The sequence below is a fragment of the Myotis myotis genome, unplaced genomic scaffold (assembly GCF_014108235.1).
Source record: "Myotis myotis isolate mMyoMyo1 unplaced genomic scaffold, mMyoMyo1.p scaffold_m19_p_12, whole genome shotgun sequence".
NCBI classification, from domain to species: domain Eukaryota; kingdom Metazoa; phylum Chordata; class Mammalia; order Chiroptera; family Vespertilionidae; genus Myotis; species Myotis myotis.
This window is the reverse complement of record NW_023416316.1, coordinates 13,738,743-13,753,953: the sequence shown is the minus strand read 5'-3', so window position 1 is coordinate 13,753,953 and position 15,211 is coordinate 13,738,743. Positions and strand designations below refer to the sequence as shown.

At 33.8% G+C, this 15,211-nt stretch overlaps 1 protein-coding gene across 2 annotated transcripts in view; it reads left to right on the top strand.

The window, feature by feature from the left end:
• C5 (complement C5) overlaps positions 1-15,211 on the top strand; it is a 98,599-nt gene that overhangs the window by 8,415 nt on the left and 74,973 nt on the right. The window contains exons 1-7 of one of the 2 annotated variants that reach the window (XM_036329885.1): positions 530-629; positions 4,259-4,451; positions 6,274-6,436; positions 6,722-6,792; positions 9,122-9,213; positions 11,259-11,341; positions 14,057-14,147. In XM_036329885.1, coding sequence (XP_036185778.1) covers positions 565-629; positions 4,259-4,451; positions 6,274-6,436; positions 6,722-6,792; positions 9,122-9,213; positions 11,259-11,341; positions 14,057-14,147 — 758 coding nt within the window. In that variant the 5' untranslated portion in view covers positions 530-564. Of the gene's footprint in view, positions 1-529; positions 630-4,258; positions 4,452-6,273; positions 6,437-6,721; positions 6,793-9,121; positions 9,214-11,258; positions 11,342-14,056; positions 14,148-15,211 lie in introns of those variants that run through there. The other variant, XM_036329886.1, reaches the window with a different exon arrangement.

Below are 15,211 nucleotides of genomic sequence, written 5' to 3'. Positions count from 1 at the left end.
TTTCATTGCCCATCACAATCTTTCCTCCACCTAATGTTTAGCTTCTTTTCTAGACTGGGATAGACCAAAGAACTATTCCATAGATTTCCTTTGCAGATTCAGCTTATCACTAGGCGATTCCCAATTCTAACAACAGTATTGCTCAGGACTTCTCTAAAAAGACCACTGAGTGAGCCCTGTCTAAACCAGGTGCTCACAGATGATGTAATGGCAGAGCAGTTACCCTGGCCAAAAGAGGAAAGGCCAAGGGCAGTGTGACTTACTGGTTTCTAGCTTTAAGCCATTCATTGCAGTTCCAAACTCCCATGTTAGAATTCCTTTCTTTGTATTAATTAAAATAAATTCTCTAGGTGTAAATCCCTATGAAATATTGCCTACTTTTATACCTGGGCATTAAAGGTTGCTTCAGTTCTGATTTTATTTTTCCAACTTAGAAGTCTTTCTTTCTTACATTAATAATTAACCAGTAAACTAATTTACTCAAATTCTTTTAGCTGGGTTTATTTAAAAGGAGAGTAACTTCAAAAAAAAGGTTATACCCATGGTTTACTGCTGTCTCCAGCCATGGGTCTTTGGGGCATACTTTGTTTTTTAATCTTCCTGGGGAAATGTTGGGGACAGGAACAAACGTAAGTAAAAGGACCTATCTTGATTTTCAATGCATCTTAGTTGTGATGCGTGAAAAATAAAATCAGTTAACTTTGTTAATTCAAAAATTACTTTCTACTTTTGAGAATACCAAGTGAATATTCTCATCTGAATAAGAAACTCATGGAAGTATTTTGATTTGATGAATAGCTAACAACATGACAGCTTTTACGGGATTGCTTTTTTTTTAATTACATAAGTGATTATTCAAATTTCACTTTGAAAAAGCACAAAATAATCTCTAAATGACAAACTTTCTTGTCATTTATTGCTTATTTATATTTAGTGCATTGTTTTCTAAATACTGTGCATAATTAAACAAGGGTTACTTGGGGGTTAATTCTGATACAGTGATTTGAAAAACTATTGTAATTATTTTTATATTTACAAGCTCATTCTTCACAATGGTTAGTGTTATTATTGAAATACTGTATATTTTAAACTATGTCTTAAAATAGTGATTCATATCTAGAAATAACATTATTGAAAAGGAACTGAGTATCTAATTGAACCTACTAATTTCACATATGAGGATAAGTGGCGACAGGGAAAGTGACTTACCAAAAGTCACTCTGTTAAAGAGAAACAGAAGCAGGACTAATATTAAGGACTCCTCTTTACCATTTTAATTTTTTTCCATTTATCATAAATGTATAAATATGTAAACTATATTATGAATATAAATGTGTTCTTAGGCTCTCATAAATCTGATTTCCTTGCATTGCTACAATCACCCCAGTACCTTTGGTATTTTTTATTTATTCATTTTTGAAAGACAAGTGGCTGAAGTTCAAAGAGCTTGAGATTGGTAGAACTAGGACCAGGATTCTGAATTCTTCCTATACACTGTACTGGCTTTTAATAAGCATTGCCTCTCTTTCTCTTGAAAAAGTGAGAGTGTACCATTTACAACATGGTCATCAGTCAATTAAATTCATAAATTTATATACAGCTTGCATTTTAGTGGGAGAAGCAAATAATGAATGAACCAATGAATAAATGAATAAATAAGGTCAGGTGATTGATTATTCATGCTATGAAGAAAGAAGTAAAGGAGAGTAATAGGATACAAAAATGATGAGGAACTATTTGAAAATGTAGACAGAGAAGGTTCTTTTTAAAATTATTATTTTTTATTTTTTTCCGTCACCATTCTCTAAGGCACTCATATAGAACTTGAAGGAAGGGAACAGTCTTTGCAAATATCTGGGGAAAGAACATTCCAGGTAGAGGCCAAACTGACATTTTTGCCCCCCTGCAAGCTGAGTGGCTTGATCCTCTGCAACTATTGAAAGAAAATTTTAAAAGTGCAAAATTCTTTGGATTAGACTGTGCAACTGATAAATCAGCATGGACCAAAATCTGGAAAAATGGTGGTTCCAAAGCCATCTTTTACGGATTTGTCAACACTGAGTAGTTTATGTTTCCCCACCACTACCACATAGACAATTCAAAATTAAAACATAAAATACAAAATTTCTAAGAATACTGAAATTAATACATATTTTTTTTCTAGATTTGCAAAGCTCTTGATAAATTCAGTGTAGTACAGCAATTGAAAGTGTTACTTCAGGAAACAGGCTGCTTGAGAACAACTCCACATTCTGTAACTTATTGGCTGAGTGACCTTGGGCAAGTTAATTATCAGTTTTCTCATCTGTAAAATAGAGGTAATAATAAGACTTTTCTCAGACAGTGGTGGTAGCAATATATAGTGAATTTATATATAGTGAATTTATATATGTATCATGTGCTTAAAAAGGTACTTAGCACATTGTAACATTTCTGTATATTTACCTTATTATCATCAAAGCTAAAGTTTTCTTATTTTCCGATATTTCTGGGTAAGCACTTGGGGAAATCAGATGACGGTTGGAAGTCCGGAGATTCTTTTCTCTCTTTCATAATTTGACTGTAAATGGTTCCAAATTAGTTGTCATGTAGAACTGCCAGATGTCTAAAGGAGTTAATTGCCTCCAAATTAGTTTCATTGTTACTAAACACTTGCTGATTTGAAAAGACTTTTTAAATGTCATAATTTTGACAAGAGCCTGCAATAATTCTGCCAGTTGAAGTGATGAGCTCTTAGGTCTCAATCATTATCACCTTATGGATTGAAACTCTTTTTTCTATGCAGTAGAATAGACACTTTTTTCTATGTAGTAGCTTTCACTATTCAAACTATATACTTTGTGATATAATTAATAACCTGGTTTATATTTATAGGTTTTCTTTTAATAAACAATGAAAAAAATCACACATTAAAAATTTTATTTCAAAAACATATAATTCATATTCATTCTTGTATAAATCACATGAAAAATAAAACTGAGGGAACAGCCTGGGGCTGTGAACAAAGCTTGTAACTTTGACCACACTTTAACACAACAAGAGAGATCTGAATATAAAGTCTTTCATTCACATATAAGTCAGGTGACCTCAATCAAATTAACCTCTTATCACTTGTAAAATAAGAAAACAATAGTATCTACGTCATTGGCTTGTTGTAAAGATTAAAAGAATCTATACTAATAAAAGGGTAATATGCTGATTAGAGCACATGTCTTCTGAATGTCCTTCTGGACAAAGTCACGGTGGTGGGGGCCAAGGCAGAGGCACTTAGGGGTGATCAGGCTGTCAGGAGAAAGCAGTTAGGGGTGATCAGGCCAGCAGGGGAGGGCAGTTAGGGGTGATCAGGCCAGCAGGGGAGGGCAGTTAGGATCAGGCCTAAACTGGTAGTCGGACATCTCCTGAGGGGTCCTGGATTGGAGAGGGTGCAGGCCAGGCTTAGGGACCCCTCCCCTGCACAATTTCGTGCACCAGGCCTCTAGTTGTATATAAAGTGCTAATACAGACACTCATATATGACAACTACTCAGTTACTGTTATTATCATTATTATTGTATGGTTGTGATTATTTGGTCTCTAAGGACTCTGTAACTATTTGCATTTTCAAATGCATTCTCCCAAACTCACTTTTATTCTATCTTTTTTAAAAATCCACTCACTAGTATAACACCAGTACTTCTAAGATTACTTCCTTTCAAATAATTTAGTGAAATTAATGAATCTTAACATTTATTGAGTACTAAACATGTTAAGTGCTTTCATGTACATAGTCTCACTTCATCCTTACCTCAGCCTGGTAAAGAAGGTGATATTTTCACAGTTAAGTTATTTTTGTCTCAGAGAGGGTTAGTGACTTTAGCATGGTTACTCAGCCAGTAGGTGGCAGCACTGGAATTCAATCATTGGTAACTGTTGCTTTTTTCTACTTTGGGCAAAAATAGTGACCCTATTTACATGTTCTAGTCAACACCAGTAAGTCTTTCTTTATTGCAGTAGCTCAAGAAGGTGCTATTACTGCCTTCCTAAATGTTAACTAAATCTCCAGTGCTATTTTTCAAGTCCGGATTTCAAGCTATTTCTTTTTTGTAGACTATGCTGAAATGACCATAGATCACAAATAAATTTTAATTAAAAAATTATTTTTAAGTTGAGAAAATGTGCCTATTTTAAATTGAATGTCTCAAGTGAGATGAAGAAATCAGAAGTATAACAAAGTATGTCATATAGAGGTACTGATCCTTCTCTTTTCCTGTTTCAACAGGTATGTCATATCAGCACCAAAAGTACTTCGTGTTGGAGCATCTGAAAATATTGTAATTCAAGTTTATGGATACACTGAAGCATTTGATGCAACAATCTCCATTAAAAGTTATCCAGATAAAAAAATTAGTTACGCTTCAGCCTCTGTTACTTTATCCACAGAAAATAAATTCCAAAACTCTGCAATCTTAACAGTATGTATTTATCTTTTATTTTCTATAAACATATAAAATATTCTCAATTAAATGTGTTCAAAGTTTGAATATTGATAACATAGAGATTTGATCTTTTATAACATTATATCTTTGTGTGATTATTAAATGATGTATGTCAGTCACTAATAATATGAAGGAAAGAGAAAATTCTAAATAGGAAAATAAAATTGTACTAATATGTAAATATTCAAAAATACATAAAAAATACTTATTATCTGTGAAAATTATCATTAGAGAGAAATAGAGAAATATGATATGCATATTGATCTATAATGCATTGCCTACAGAAAGCCATAGATGCTATTGAACATTTGTTTGTTTAAATTCCAATACTGTACAATTATAGTTTCCAAAATGAATAAATTATTGGTTACTGAAGTAAATAGCTCTGATTGACAACCTATAGTTAATAAAATAAAATAAAATAAAACCTTGATCAAATAACTTTTCTCCTATTAAGTTATTATAGCTTGGCTAGAAAGGTGCTTTCAACTCATTTCTTATTAAAAATTCTGACAACTAAAAATAATTTTCCATACTTATTTATTTAGCAACGTGAATGAATATAACCAAAATATTATTTTAAATTACAATAAAAATTCAAGAACCAGAAAAATAAAAGACTGCTCGGGCTCTGAGGTTCATTTATACCACTCTTTCTTAAAAGTGAGTTCTGTTTAAACAGTGCTAACTTAGTTAATTGGAAAGGAGATTAAGGTAGACAAATCATAAATATTGGTGCATATCTTAAGCGTCTAATTTTATCTTAACATTATAATGTATCTTTATTTGCCAATTGTTTGATATTGTGCCAAGGTCTTTTCTTCATGTGCAGACCCATTGATTGGAATGCCAAATCTTATTTACTATGTGCCACACCTTTAATAAATCATCTTTGTTCCACAGTTTCTGTTTCTTTGAAGTGGACAAAGTACTTAAAGACACTTGCAAAGAACCTGAGTGCAGAATCTTATTAGCTTGTTACTGTTTTCTAAACTTTTTCAGTACTCTCACATATGTAATTTCAAGCAGTTGATTTTAGTGATTAACTTTTATCCTATGTGTCAAAGCCTAGTTTTCGGAGAAGCATTTATCTTTCTTTTATTACTTTTTATGTATTAAATTTGCATACCATGCAACGTAAACTGGGTAATTACAGTTACTTACAAATATTGGAAAGCATGCAGCTCAACTGGTGGGAATAGAGGATATAGATATAATACAAAGTGTCCAGACATCAGTCAGGATGTTGAAGGGAAGAAATGGAGACCATGAGCTAATCCAGCAAGCTGATGAAGTGAAAGAGAGCCCTAGCCAGTTTGGCTCAGTAGATAGACCGTCAACCTGTAGACTGAAGAGTCCTGGGTTTGCTACCGAGCAAAGGCACATGCCTGGGTTGTGGGCTCGATCCTCAGTAGGGGCCGTGCAGGAGGCATCCAACCAATGATTCTCTCTCATCATTGATGTTTCTATCTCTCTCTTTCCCTTCCTCTCTGAAATCAATAAAAATATATATTTTTTTTAACAAAGAGAGAGCTTCAATAGCTTAGTTTTACTAAATGCATATAACATTTAGGAAATATTTTTAATTGCTTAAAACTAAATTTTGGTTATGATATTTAACACTGAAGGGCTTTGGGCAAAATTTATTTACCATTCTGTCTCCCCTACTGTTTTTAAAATGATTAAATACACATACTTATTTCTCTTTCTAATGAGATTACAGTGGTATTTAGAAAATCCGAATATTTTATAACCTTAAAACTATTATGTTCTTTTTTTATCAACATTTCTATTACAGATACAACCCAAACAATTGCCTGGAGGACAAAACCAAGTTCCACATGTGTATTTGGATGTTTTATCAAAGCATTTTTCAAAATCAAAAAAAATGCCAATAACCTATGACAATGGATTTCTCTTCATTCAAACAGACAAACCTGTTTACACTCCAGAACAATCAGGTAGAGTATAAGGTACTTCTTCCCCTGCGGAGGATAATTGACACTACTTAGAGCTTTTTAACACTTGAAATTATGTGGACACAGGTTTTTAAAAGAAAGGACTCATTAATAATTTATATATCTGCAGACTAACTTTTTCTTTCTTTCAAAAATTGATTTTCGTGTATTGACCATGTATTGATTTATTTTAATGAGATTCATCTTTTTAAAGAATGATTATTGTTTAAAAAACTAAAATACCCTTGTGTTTAACAGAGTTTTTGATGCTATCAATTATTCTTACAGTAAAGGTTAGAGTTTATTCACTGAATGATGACTTGAAGCCAGCCAAAAGAGAAATTGTCTTAACTTTCATAGTAAGTATGTTATTTATTTAAATAATAATTTAACTCATTTTTAGGATAAGATACATTATTTCATAACCCTACCCCAATGCCATATGAACTCATTCAGTGCTCAGTAAATGGTGACTGAACACTTTCTGTGAATATAACATTGTATGTCTATATCTCTAAAATTGGCATGTGTAAAGAAGCCATGAAAATGAAACCTCAACGATTTTAAACTAAATCATTTAAATATATACTTCGTGATTTCTTTCTTTAAGAACATCAGTCAATCACTAAGAATTAATTGAATATCTATTATGTAATTTTTTATTTGTACAATTCAAGATAAAGAATTATAATCAATGAAATTTACATTTGAGGACCTTGGAGTTTAATAACTAACATACTAACACATGAAAAATAGTGCTAAATCATGAGGTAAAGATGAGCAGTTACTTATTAACAATATAGGTGTATTAGTAATGGCCCTTCACTATAGGCTGCAGCACCTTTTCTCCTAATTGTACAATAGGACAAATGACACATAAGCTCAGAGGGAAGACAAAATAGGGGTGAGATTGAAGGATGATGTAATCCTTTTCTGTAATTGAATACGTAAAGGAAATCTTAAGCTGGGTCTTAATGAAAGGAATAGCCATAGGGTTTTTTAAAATAATGAAGAACTTCCCATGGTAATATATAGCATGAATGTAGCTATGACAGTAAGAAATGGGGATAGTACATAAACTGGCTGACTGATGTCAGAAGTCTGGAAGAGAACTAAGGAGAGGCAGTCAGCTCAAATACCCTTTTTATGTCAGAAAATACTAGAGCATGTGGTCAGATGCTGTTGATTCTACCTTCTACCCCTCTCGGTGGTTGCACTTGAGTGATGTAGAATCCTGACACCACACAAGGAAGAGTGGGTGCCAGTTGTCCTGTGTAAGAGCTGTCCCAGGAAGACAGGATTGAGGAATTTGATCCTAGAGCAGTGGAGAGTCAGCATGCAGAAAGTGTCCTGAAAGTGAAACCCGACAGTGAAGGGGTCTGGGTTGCCTGTCACTACTTGAGCCAATTAAGCAGAGACAGGATTGAATCATATATGAGCGTTTTATTTTCCAATATTGCCAGCAACATTGGAGAGCAATGGTCATCCACAGAAATCTGTCCCACACACTCCCTTTCGTTCCCCCTATAAACAAGTTGCTTATATTGGGTAGAAGGACAAAGATTAGGAATGGGTAAAATGGTTACAGATTACAGACAATGCAGGCTAGCGGTTACAAAGGGTAGGTGCTTCCAGGTGGTTACAGCCCAGGATTCCATTGTTTTGGCAACAAAATTGTTCATCTTTCCATGATGATAGGCAGTTCTCCGATAAGGAGAATGGACCACATTTCGAGTTCAACTCCCAGGTCCCGGGGCATACAACTCCCAGCCAGGTCAGAGCATGCTTTCTTTAATCAGAACAAAACAATCACGGTTAACAGAGCATGATTAATATTCTTTATAACTATAGCTATTCCCCACTATTCTATTTCTGCCCCTAACAAAAATAGTTCTTGAGAGAGATCATCTTAGAAGAAGCACAGTGTACAAAGGACTGCAGGGATAAAGATCAACCTAGAAGATATTTTGCCTCAATTCTAATTCTTTTTCAAAATGGACCTTTGCAACTCAAGAAAAAAAAAAACCTCAAAAATCCAACCATTAATTTCACAGTCATGGCATATAGTGGTAAATTTCTGGGTTAAGTTCAAAATGGACCTCTAGATGTAGTCCAAAGAAAATAAGAAACCTCATTTAAATAATTTCCAAGCCCACACAGAAAAAGAAGCTTATGGGAAAGCTTTATGAAAACTTTAAAATTTGTTTAACTAATTTGAATGTTTTATCAAGCTCAAAATGACCATACTGCAACTATAAAGTATCTAGCTAATAAATGTATTTTATAGATTTTGGTATCTATAAAGCCTATGAGTTCACATTTGATTAATTATAACATCAGTTATTTCTATACTTTGTTTTTTTAGTTATACTAGATAGAGTTGAATCTCACCTAAATAACTGAGACTAGGATACCTGGAAACTGATTTATACGTGTGTGTGTGTGTGTGTGTGTGTGTGTGTGTGTGTGTGTGTCAAGAGAGGGAGAAGGGGTCCAAAAAGAGAGGAGGGACGTGGCTTAAATGAGCCATATTTGCCTTCCACACATTTAAATAATCTTTCTCCTTCATATTTAATTTGAAGGCATGGATATTTGTTAGTAAATATTTCTGTAGATCAAATATAATATAATCAGTTAATTTTTAAAATTCGGTTTATGTGCTTTGATGTTGTTTGTTTTTATTCAAAGGATCCTCAAGGATCGGGAGTTGACATTGTAGAAGAAAGTGATTATACTGGAATTATCTCTTTTCCTGACTTCAAGATTCCATCTAATCCTAGGTATTTAAAAATATTTGTTAATAAAGTTTTCTTTAAAAAAACATATCTGGAACTTTTGGTGGTGAGGCAGATCACCAGTCAAATGAAGCAACCTACTGTGGAAAAAATGAGGATATGCAAAATCTTTTAAAGAGTAGTGAGAAGCTAGACTCAATTTCTGAGGGAGGGGAGAGGAGAATTTCCCAATACTTCTCATCAATTTTCTTTACACATAGAAATTAAACTTTGGAAGAGGAAAAAATAGACCCCAGGCTGGCTGGCTTTCTTTCTTTCTTTCTTTCTTTCTTTCTTTCTTTCTTTCTTTCTTTCTTTCTTTCTTTTTTAAGATCAAAACCATCAACCTTCCATCTTTTAAGAAAATCAAATAGACTATCAGTCTAAAAGGCTAGTGTGGTCCCGTGCCTTGCTCTGAAAGTTATAAATATATTACTATTTGTAGTCTTTTCTGCATAGACTATCATATTTCAAGAGGGAGGATGTTCTTGGAGCTATTTCTCCCATTTGGCGTCATGTTAAAAGATTTAAGAATGTGTTTAAACAGAATCCAATGTAAAAAATATTTAGTGAACACATTCCTAGTATGTGCAAAGTACAAGAGGAATGAGAGATATAAAATAGGAATGAAGAATCCACAGTTCCTGCCTTCAAGTTGTTTAGAGTAGGACAAATAAGATAGGTGCACCTATAAATGGCCAAATTACTTTAAAGTAAAAATCTTTTTATGGTAATTTTTGCTTTGTTCTCTAGAAGGTAGTTTACAGTTAATTTACTATACTGAAGATTATCTAGAAATTTGGATTAAATTGGAGAATTTAAATAATTTGGATAATTTTTAAATTGTATACTTTCTTGAAAATATTACATACTCTGTAGCACAGAACTGAACCTATTTTACAACTATTATCATTTCTCCAACTGTTATAATTTCTTCATCTTGTGCCATTTGCTCTGTGACAGATTATGTGTCAACCATGGTAGCTTTTCATGGCCAGTATTTTTGTACCTTTGCACATGTTGTTTCCTCTGCTTAGATAGTGTTTTACCGTGTTCTTCATAAAGCTGGCTTCTTCCCATTCTGTAGAAAACAGGTTAAATGCTCCCTTTTCAAAGACGTTAGTCCCGGACACATGATCTAATGTAGTCCCTCTCTTTCTTTTATTCTCTATTCCTTAGTGGCACTTATTTCAATTTTACAATTATTTATTTAATTATTTACTTGCCTTTTATTCCCACTAGACTGTAAACTCCTTGAGAACAGGGATGGTGTTTTTATTGTTCACTGTTTTATCTCCAGCACTTCAACATAACAGGCACATAGAATTAATGATGATGATAATATTCAATGTATTGATTGATAACCAGTACACAAAGTAGATATTGTCTTTCCCATTTCACAAATGAGGTTAAGCAACTTTCCCAAGTATTCAATCTGCTAATAAATGGAAAAGTAAAAATTTGAAATCCCATGGACTGTTAGGTCTATGAAGACAGACCCTTTTATCGTGTTTATTTTTTTTTATCTACAGTGTTTAATCCAGTGTTCAGTAAATATTTTTGACTGAAGGTTTTTAATTAAACCCAGATAATTTTCCTCTTTGAACAGGCCATACTTTGTCTCCAGCTATAGCTTCTTATACATGAGGTGTGAATCTTATCATCTGGATGGGCTTGACCCGAATTATATGTTTCTAGAGACATTATTATGAATGTCCTACTATAGTGTAGATTTCAATATTATATTAAAAATATAATAAAGCTCCAAAATCAAGTAAATTCTCAAGTATCACAAGCTCTTCAATTCAAAGCTATTGACAATATTAAGATAAAGTACCTGAAAAAATAACACAACATATGAAAAACTAATTACTAAACAGTGTCTAATATCTCCAAAACACTAGCTATTTCCATTTATTGCAAATAAAATATATCACTTAGACTATATTGACTTACTTTTCCCTCCTTAAAACAAGAATTGATTAGATTTCTGCTGGGTAAATTAAAAATATTTGAACACTTATGTAATTTTAAATATCTTGCTTTCACAGATATGGTATGTGGAAAATTCAAGCTAAATATAAAGAGGACTTTTCAACAACTGGAACTGCATATTTTGAAGTTAAAGAATATGGTAATTTTTGACAATTAAAAATTTAGCTATAAAGAGTTAATGCTTTTGCAATAATTATTTTCATTAATGACTTTAATGTAAACTCAATCCCTGAAGAAAAGGCAACCTACTGATATGGTCAGAAGTACTGGTGGAGGGGGTGAGAGTGATTGTCCCCATGCCTAGGCTCTAGTTTCAGCATGCTCTTTTAACCTTGAATAAGCACACCAACCTCTCTGGACTTTTGTTCCTCATCATAGAACCTGAAGAGTCCTAGCCTCCTGAGGAGCTTGACTAGTGAAGGTATTTTTCCAAGTTATGATTTTAGGAGAAACTTACTCAGAGATGAGGTAAATGGAACCCAGAAAGACTAATAGATGATTTACTGAGGTCATTACAACCAATTAGTGACGGAACAAGGACAGCAATTGGATTTCCTTACCTCTAGTCCAATGCTATTTTTCTTCTGGTTCACAAATCCCTAATATATTTATTTGGAAATTAAAGATGTTCTTATTTTGAAATCAATCACATTAAAGGACTAATAATTAATGTATAAATAGATTAATCTTTCAGTTTTTAATAGTTGTTTATTAGAGTATTTGTGTGCTCTAATATCCAATTTAACTTTCTTGAAATCATTTTTAATTCCCCATGAAACTCTTAATATGTAAAATAAACACACAAATTTAACAATTAAACACAACAGTGAAAACAGATTTGTTATAATGAAACTCAACTTTAAGGATTATAGGCTTGCCCAGACAGTGTGGATCAGTGGTTGAGTGTCAATCTATGAACTAGGGATGTGCAGGAGGCAGCCGATTAATGATCCTTTCTCATCATTGATGTTTCTGTCCCTTTATCCCTTTCCCTTCCTCTCTGAAATCAATAAAAATAAATAAATAAGTAAAGATGATAGACTCTCAATACATATAATTACAACCAACCTCCCTTACTCCAAGTGTTTTTGCTGCTTTCTGTGTATATCTAAAATTCATACACCTCTTATTATCTGTGGTCACCCTCATCTATTCATCAACAAGCTCTCTCCTGGATTACTGCAAAGCCTCTTGATTGCTATCTCTGCTTCCAAACTCTTCCCCCTTGGTTTTAGCCAAAATAATGTTGAAATGCAAATCTCATCATGTTATATCACTATTGAAAAGTCCCCAATAATCCCTCATTCCATTTATAATGCAAATCAAAATCTCTAATTTGAGCTGGCCTGCCTCCTCTTCAGCCTCATTTTATACCACTCTCACCCTTGCTTCCCTCCAACAGTGGGTACTTTGTGCATGATATTCCATCTGCCTACAACACTTTTCCCTCCCTCATTGCCTAGCCAGTTCCTACTCACCTTTCAAGTCTCAATTGAAAAGCCTTTATTCAGAAAAGCTTTCCCTGAATTCTCTTTCCTGAGTAGGAGTCTCTGTATTTCTTCATATCTGTTTTCATAACTGTGGCTTAGGTGTTTATCTGTGCTTATGCTTGTCTTCCCTGCTTGACTGTGAGCTCATTAAGGACAGGGTTTGTGTCAATTTTGCTCACTGATATATCACTGTTGACAGGAGTGTCCCTGCTATATGGATGAAAGGGTGAAATATTTTCTTGCATTTCATATCCTGGAGAGAGCACATCTACCTGGATCTTTGATAACATAGGAACACAGCCTAGAGTAGAAAATTGCATTGTGCTTTTACTTCTAGCCTTCACTATCCAGAAAACACATGAACCGTATCTGTAGCTAACTATCTCATTTACAGTTGTTTGCCAGTCTATGTCCACAATATCAGGGTCACTCAATCACCCAATTTTCTATTAACTGCTGTGTAGGTTAATAGAATTAGAATCCAGAAGCCCTGGTACACAGTCTGAGGAAGTATAAAGAGAAAACAGTGGCATTTCAACCGGTGATAGTATTTTCTCTTGGGCAATCAAAAAAAAAGAAAAAAAGAAAAGAAAAGCGGGGATAACCCAACTCCTTTCTGCTCTAGTTTTTACTTTTGCATGGGTATTATTTCTTATAGTTCATTATAAACTCTCTTTTCTTTTTTTAAAATATATTTTTATTGATTTCAGAGAGGAAGGGAGAGGGAGATAGAAACATCAATGATCAGAGAGAATCACTGGTCCTCTGACTCCTACATGCCCCCCACTGGGGATCAAGCCTGCAACCTGGGCATGTGCCCTGACTGGAATCGAACCGTGACCTCCTGGTTCATAGTTCAACATTCAACCATTGAGCCACGCTGGCTGGGCATAAACTCTCTCTTCTTGACTAAAGTCAGAGTTTTATGCTGGAATTTTGGACTGGGTGGATTTTATCTACTGGACAAAAAAGGGAATGTTAAATAAGCAGGAATTTTCTATTTTAATTTAATAAGCATTTATTATATTTAAGACTTATGAGAAGGATGAGAGGGGAAGATATACAAAGATATATAGAGAACATTTTATTTTCAAGGAATCCACACTCTAGTCAAGGAAATAAACAATTGCCTATAATAAATGCTGTAATCTAAATATAAACAAAGTGCTTCTGATACATAGATAGATGGCTTGACTTCCGATTGGTGGAGTAGGAGACTTCCCAGTGATGTCGTAATTGTTGTTGTTGTCCCTGATAATGATGATGACTACAGCTGGATGTTGTGTTGATGTTATATCAATTTTACCAGACAGAAGGCTGCTCTAATTTAAGTGGTAATATTGCCTTTTCCTTTTTATTTTCAGTGTTGCCACAGTTTTCTATCTCAATAGAACCAGAAAATAGTTTCATTGGTTATAAGAACTTTAATAATTTTGAAATTACTATAAAAGCAAGGTAAGAAAGTTATTTATTTTTCATATTATCCAGCTAAATTAAGTGCCAACTCTGGTTGGTGACAGTTATCCAAAATGAGATCTGTGATTTTTTTCCAGCTTTATTGAGATGTAATTGACATGTAACATTGTGAATGTTTAAGATGCACAATATGTTGATTTAATACATTTATGTTGTTGAGATCTGTGATTTATTGGCAATGTCTGCCATGAGTTTGGGATTGACTGATTGAGGAGACATTATACCTATAGTTTATTTGCTCATTCTGATGTGAGCTGGTTCTGATTTTAGCTTTGTTGTTATTCACCAGCAAAAATAATCCTAAAGAATCATTGTGTACATTTAGGAAACAGCATGATTTAGTATATTGGGACTGAGATATGAAGCCTTCTTTCCTTTTCATTTATTAATGGCTTAATCAGCCAACTAGTGCTCCACAACTACCTCAAGACTCAATGCCTTAAAACTATGAGCATTTATGAGTTAGCTGGCAGTTCTGCTGATCTGGACTAGGCTCATCTCAGCTGGACTCACCCACGTACCTGCAGTCATTTGGCAGGTCAGCTGGAGGCTGGCTGGTTTAGGCAGGTCTTACTCACATGTCTGGTAATTGGCTGCCAGTTAACTGAAGCTACAAGGATGATTGGACTATGTGCATCTCTCATCAACTAACAGGCTAGTAGCAGCAGAAATACTTGAAGAGAAAATATGAAAGCATAAAAATCCTCTAAAGGCCTAAGCTTGAGACTGGCACACCATCAGTTCTACCACATTCTTTTGTCCAAAGCAAGTTACAAGATCAGCCCAGGAGGAAATAGACTTTCTTCACACTCTTTGCACATAAATAGCTGCAAAGATGGTGAACATATGGGCAAGTGGAAATTGGGGCTAGTTTTACAAGCAATCTACCATAAAAGTTTAGGTCATTTAAAAAGGCAATATCAAAAAAAAAAAATAAAATAAAATAAAAAATAAAAAATAAAAAAATAAAAAGGCAATATCATGTAGTTATTAATAACAATAACCAATTTACATAACTATATTATCAGGCATTTTTGAAGCAC